The sequence below is a fragment of the Oncorhynchus mykiss genome, chromosome 3 (genome assembly GCF_013265735.2).
Source record: "Oncorhynchus mykiss isolate Arlee chromosome 3, USDA_OmykA_1.1, whole genome shotgun sequence".
Lineage (NCBI taxonomy): Eukaryota > Metazoa > Chordata > Actinopteri > Salmoniformes > Salmonidae > Oncorhynchus > Oncorhynchus mykiss.
Window position 1 is genome coordinate 72,202,037 of NC_048567.1, and position 6,174 is coordinate 72,208,210.

The following is a 6,174-nucleotide window of genomic DNA, read 5'->3' on the forward strand; positions in this document are numbered from 1 at the left end:
GAGAGATTCCCAGTGCCGGCAGATTGATTCCCCGTGCAGGCAGATTGATTAGAGAGATTCCCAGTGCCGGCAGATTGATTCCCCGTGCAGGCAGATTGATTAGAGAGATTCCCAGTGCCGGCAGATTGATTAGAGAGATTCCCAGTGCAGGCAGATTGATTAGAGAGATTCCCAGTGCCGACAGATTGATTCCCCGTGCAGGCAGATTGATTAGAGAGATTCCCAGTGCAGGCAGATTGATTAGAGAGATTCCCAGTGCAGGCAGATTGATTAGAGAGATTCCCAGTGCCGGCAGATTGATTAGAGAGATTCCCAGTGCATGCAGAATGATTAGAGAGATTCCCAGTGCAGGCAGATTGAAATAAAGATGGTATTCCACGTCCAGAGAACTATAGAGAACTATAGATACAACCTCTCTTATCATCTTATCATCACCCAGTGCCTGGGTTTACCTCCACTATACCCGCATCATATCATACCCCTGTCTGCGCATTATGCTCTGAATATATTCTACCATGCCCAGAAATCTGCTCCTTTTATTCTTTGTCCCCAACGCTCTAGGCGACCAGTTTTGATAGCCTTTAGCCGCACCCTCATACTACTCCTCCTCTGTTCCGCGGGTGATGTGGAGGTAAACCCAGGCCCTGCATGTCCCCAGGCACCCTAATTTGTTGACTTCTGTGATCGAAAAAGCCTTGGTTTCATGCATGTCAACATCAGAAGCCTCCTCCCTAAGTTTGTTTTACTCACTGCTTTAGCACACTCTGCCAACCCTGATGTCCTTGCCGTGTCTGAATCCTGGCTTCGGAAGGCCACCAAAAATTCTGAGATTTCCATACCCAACTATAAAATTTTCCGTCAATATAGAACTGCCAAAGGGGGAGGAGTTGCAGTCTACTGCAGAGATAGCCTGCAAAGTAATTTCATACTTTCCAGGTCCATACCCAAACAGTTCGAACTTCTAATTTTAAAAATGACTCTCTCCAGAAATAAGTCTCTCACTGTTGCCGCCTGCTACCGACCCCCCTCAGCTCCCAGCTGTGCCCTGGACACCATTTGTGAATTGATCGCCCCCCATCTAGCTTCAGAGTTTGTTCTGTTAGGTGACCTAAACTGGGATATGCTTAACACTCCGGCAGTCCTACAATCTAATCTAGATGCCCTCAATCTCACACAAATCATCAAGGAACCCACCAGGTACAACCCTAAATCTGTAAACAAGGGCACCCTCATAGATGTTATCCTGACCAACTGGCCCTCCAAATACACCTCCGCTGTCTTCAACCAGGATCTCAGCGATCACTGCCTCATTGCCTGTATCCGCTACTGGTCGCAGTCAGACGACCACCCCTCATCACTGTCAAACGCTCCCTAAAACACTTCTGCGAGCAGGCCTTTCTAATTGACCTGGCCCGGGTATCCTGGAAGGATATTGACCTCATCCCGTCAGTTGAGGATGCCTGGTCATTCTTTAAAAGTAACTTCCTCACCATCTTAGATAAGCATGCTCCGTTCAAAAAATGCAGAACTAAGAACAGATATAGCCCTTGTTTCACTCCAGACCTGACTGCCCTCGACCAGCACAAAAACATCCCATCCTGTGGCGGACTGCAATAGCATCAAACTGTCCCCGCGATATGCAACTGTTCAGGGAAGTCATGAACCAATACACGCAGTCAGTCAGGAAAGCAAAGGCCAGCTTCTTCAAGCAGAAAAAGGAAAAGCCAGCAACCTTCCCGCTAGCCATGATTGGCTGAGATAATGAGTGGGCTGGACATGCCGAGAGATGAATTTGGATTGGTCTGCCATATAGCACGCTTCTGTCTATTTGACCTGGTCAGTATGTCTAGGTAATCCTGTCTACCACGCGTTAAAACAATGTATTGTGTATTAAAATTGCATAAGTGTTGCAATTGTCCACACCCAGAGTTTTGAAATCAGTGGAATTCGAGTATGATAGCTAAGGAGATGGAGAAAACACCTGTCTCTGGATTACATCTTCAAACTAAGGGCAACCATGGCATCCGACAGGAGACGCATCCATCCATGAATTATGTATACGGGTAAGATAGCTACATTTTCAGATATTACACATTTCTAATTTAAACAGAAATAGCCATTTGCTTGGCTAGCTATAGCCCAATGTTAGCTAGCTAACATTGAACATGGTTGGTTAGCTACCTGCAGATTCATGAAGGGTGGTAACATCATGAGTTGGGATTATGGTTCACTGTTTACCTAGCTAGCTAGCTACATGTCTTAACAAAAGACTCCACTATGCAAGTAACCATTTCGGGTGCACTCGTAAATTCAGTCTGGCCATCTACTCAGATTTCAGAGCACTCACGTCTGAGTGTGCCAGAGCTCTGAATAACTGATGAATTTACGAACGCCCAACAACTGTTGAATATGGCCGGTGTCAGTAAACGTCGGCAAAATAGTGTCATTTTAATTGTTGCCAGCAACACAGTTACAGTCACCAACGCTCTGGATAAAATGGTTAGAGTGGGGTGTTCTCTCATTATGTGTCTGAAAGTAGCTAGCAAGTTAGCAGTCAAGCACACAAGCTGTTGTTAGGACAGAACTCTCCGATCAACCCTTAAGGAGATGGGTGGGGCTAAGGCTTAATTAAGAGGGTGTGTACGATGCTGAATGGGTGTAGACAAAGAAGGGCTCTCCAATAGTAGTACCAAAATATTCTATGGCCATTTTCTCAAGTGAGTTTACAAGTTTATTAACTTTAAAAGCAAAATGACTTTCCCATTGTTCCTCAACTGTAGTGTATGATACACCCTGAGTCTCTACTTTTATCCAATGTAAAAAACACCATTTCAAATTTTGCTACATAAGACCGAATTGAGCCGGTCGGTCACATATGGGTTGTATTAACAATGGTGTTTGTTCTTCATTGGTTTACCTTTTATTGTGGCAACAGGTCACAAATATTGCTGCTGTGATGGCACACTATGGCATTTCACCCAGTAGATATGGGAGTTTATCAAAATTGGATTTGTTTTAGAATTCTTTGTGGGTCTGTGTAATCTGAGGGAAATATGTCTCTCTAATGTGGTCATTCATTTGGCAGGAGGTTAGGAAGTGCAGCTTAATTTCCACCTAATTTTGTGGGCAGTGTGCACATAGCCTGTCTTCTCTTGAGAGCCAGGTCTGCCTACGGTGGCCTTTCTCAATAGCAAGGCTATGCTCACTGAGTCTGTACATAGCTTTTGTTCATTTTGGGTTCACATAATTCAGGTATTCTGCCACTGTGTACTCTCTGTTAAGGGCCAAAAAGCATTCCAGTTTGCTCTGTTTTTCGTTTAAAAAAAAATTATGTGTCAAGTAATCTCTCTCTCTAGAAAGGCAGTTAACCCATTGTTCCCCGGGCACCGATGACGTGAATGTCGATTAAGGCAGGCCCCCGCACCTCTCTGATTCAGAAGTGGTGGGTTAAATGCTGAAGACGCATTTCAATTGAATGCATTCAGTTGGCCTCTTTCTCTTTCGGTATCTATATTTTTCTCTCGCCCTTTTAGTTGGTCTCTTTGGTAACGCTTACTAATAAATGTCAATCATAAGCCATTAGAAATACTTTTACACTCTTTACCATGTCTCACTGTGTGTGTGTGTGTGGGTGTGTGTGTGTGTGTGTGTGTGTGTGTGTGTGTGTGTGTGTGTGTGTGTGTGTGTGTGTGTGTGTGTGTGTGTGTGGTAAGATAGAGAGAGAAATGACTGTGTGTGTGTGTGTGTGTGTGTGTGTGTGGTAAGAGTGAGAGAGAAATGACGTGCAGCGTTTCTGTCTTGTCCTGCCCCAACACACCTGATTGAAGATAAAGTGCAGTAGATCAGACAGTTAGATCAGGTGTGTTGTTGCTGGCCTCTGGGAATGAACGAACAAGAACCTATAAAGCTTGTTCTTCAAAAGCACAATAAATGGACCAGCCAAGTTGATCTGTATTCCTATTCCACACACTCTTCCAATGCATCCGTCTGGACCTTTCTGGCACATTCGACATTCAGCTCGAAAACGGCTACCGGATGACATGTTATGGTTACCGGAGCCTGGCGAGAGCTCGTAAATGGACTGCCGTTTAGGTGTGACAAACCTTTGATCACATGTTTGTCATCAAACATTAACAAACCCCCGACTCAAACAACTGGAAAAAATAACCTACAAAACCCACGTCCCTGTTTCAACAAGTCAACATTGTTACATTGTAACAAATATGTAACAGAATGCCAGTTGCAGATGATGTTACTGGAATGCAACGCAAACATACTGGCGTTTATCGATCCGCTACTTACGTATCTACTGATGAGATTCCGTAGTACGCTAAAATCCATCCTTTTGACAGCTACCCACCAGCTATTCTTTACTGTCCACTTTCCTTCCAGTTTTTGGATATTTACCGACGCTACCTAATGTTCATCTCTCTTCCAGTATACATCGTTCACAAGCACTGTCTCTCCATCTATATGAGCGTGAGAAAGCAGTGGTCTTTCAGTCGGCTGTTCTGATTTCCATGTCATCCTTTCATGTTTGCGCTTTGGACAGCCATGCAGCTGTTAAATGTGACTGTACTGCTATCCTTGATTCATAGTTTCCAGAATGTCCCTTTTCACAACGAATAAACGTTTGCAAAACGGATCATTGCAAGCACTTTTGAACAGCTTATTTACACCTCTTCCATTGGTTGTTTTTTCCAAGAGTGCGTTTATCTTCTTGTCCTTCTAGAAATCTCCTTTCACATCAGTCTTTCCCCCAGTCCCGCTGCCTTTTCGATCTGGAGGGAGAAAATGCGAAAGGTGCATTGCTCCCAACGTCAGAATGCTATGCTGCGCCTGCGTATTGAAATTGTTCTCGCCATGCACAGCCTGGTAACATAGGCTAGACGTAACATAGTAAATGTATCTAGCTTCTCAAATGAGTATTATATGTTACGTTTGGTGTTTGTAACCTTCAAGCAAAAACGAAAGGAAGGTGGATGTTTGGGGGGGGGGGGGGGGGGGGGGGGTTCATCATTGACAACTTTACATAATTAGCAACTTTGCTACTACTTATTACTTTTTAATAAGTAGTAGCAGAATTTGATTTTAACTAACGTGTCTAGTAAAATTAAGGTTAAATAAAATAAAAACATAAAAAAGTTTATGAAATAAATGAAATACTGTAAGCTTGTTCACTCAGGTTCCCTATATGTAATATTAGGTTTTGGATGAAGATCTGATAAAATTCAGTATCAAAAATATGCAAAAGTAGAGAAAATTAGAAAGGGGGCAAACACTTTCTCATGGTATATATAGTTTTACGTTTAAAGGTTTAATGTCGCCTGCACAAGTACAGTGTAATGACTTTTTTGAAACTCAAAACTCAACAATGGAATAATCAATAACAATGTAATACTAGAAAAAAAACACTAGAAATAAAAATTATATGAAGAACACAATAAGTAAGTAAGTACTACTGCAGTTGAAATCTGAAGTTTACATACACCTTAGCAAAATATATTTAAATTCAGTTTTTCACAATTCCTGACATTTAACCAGAGTAAAAATTCCCTGTCTTAGGTCAGTTAGGTTCACCGATTTATTTTAAGAATGTGAAATGTCAGAATAATAGTAGAGAGAATGATTTATTTCAGCTTTCATTTCTTTCATCACATTCCCAGTGGGTCAGAAGTTTACATTCACTCAATTAGTATTTGGTAGCATTGCCTTTAAATTGTTTAACTTGGGTCAAACGTTTCGGTTAGCCTTCCACAAGCTTCCCACAATAAGTTGGGTGAATTTCGGGCCATTCGTCCTGACAGAGCTGGTGTAACTGAGACAGGTTTGTAGGCCTCCTTGCTCACACACGCTTTTTCAGTTCTGCCCACAGATTTTCCATAGGATTGAGGTCAGGGCTTTGTGATGGCCACTCCAATACCTTGACTTTGTTGTCCTTAAGCCATTTTGCCACAACTTTGGAAGAATGCTTGGTGTCATTGTCCACTTGGAAGACCCATTTGCGACCAAGCTTTAACTTAACCGCCAAGACTGATATCTTGAGATGTTTCTTCAATATATCCACATAATGTTCCTACCACTTGATGCCATCTATTTTGTGAAGTGCACCAGACCCTCCGGCAGCAAAGAACGCCCACAACATGATGTTGCCACCCCCGTGCTTCATAGTTG

General features: G+C 42.7%; 1 protein-coding gene across 4 annotated transcripts in view; it reads right to left on the reverse strand.

Annotated features, from left to right (window-relative positions):
• Window positions 1–4,782, reverse strand: part of LOC110504660 (probable phospholipid-transporting ATPase IH) — an 84,845-nt gene extending 80,063 nt beyond the window's left edge. For all 4 annotated transcript variants that reach the window (XM_036975087.1, XM_036975089.1, XM_036975088.1 and 1 more), the window contains exon 1: window positions 4,303–4,782. In XM_036975087.1, the coding sequence (XP_036830982.1) occupies window positions 4,303–4,341 (39 nt within the window). In that variant the 5' untranslated portion in view covers window positions 4,342–4,782. The remainder of the gene's footprint in view (window positions 1–4,302) is intronic.
• Window positions 4,783–6,174: the final 1,392 nt, after the last annotated feature.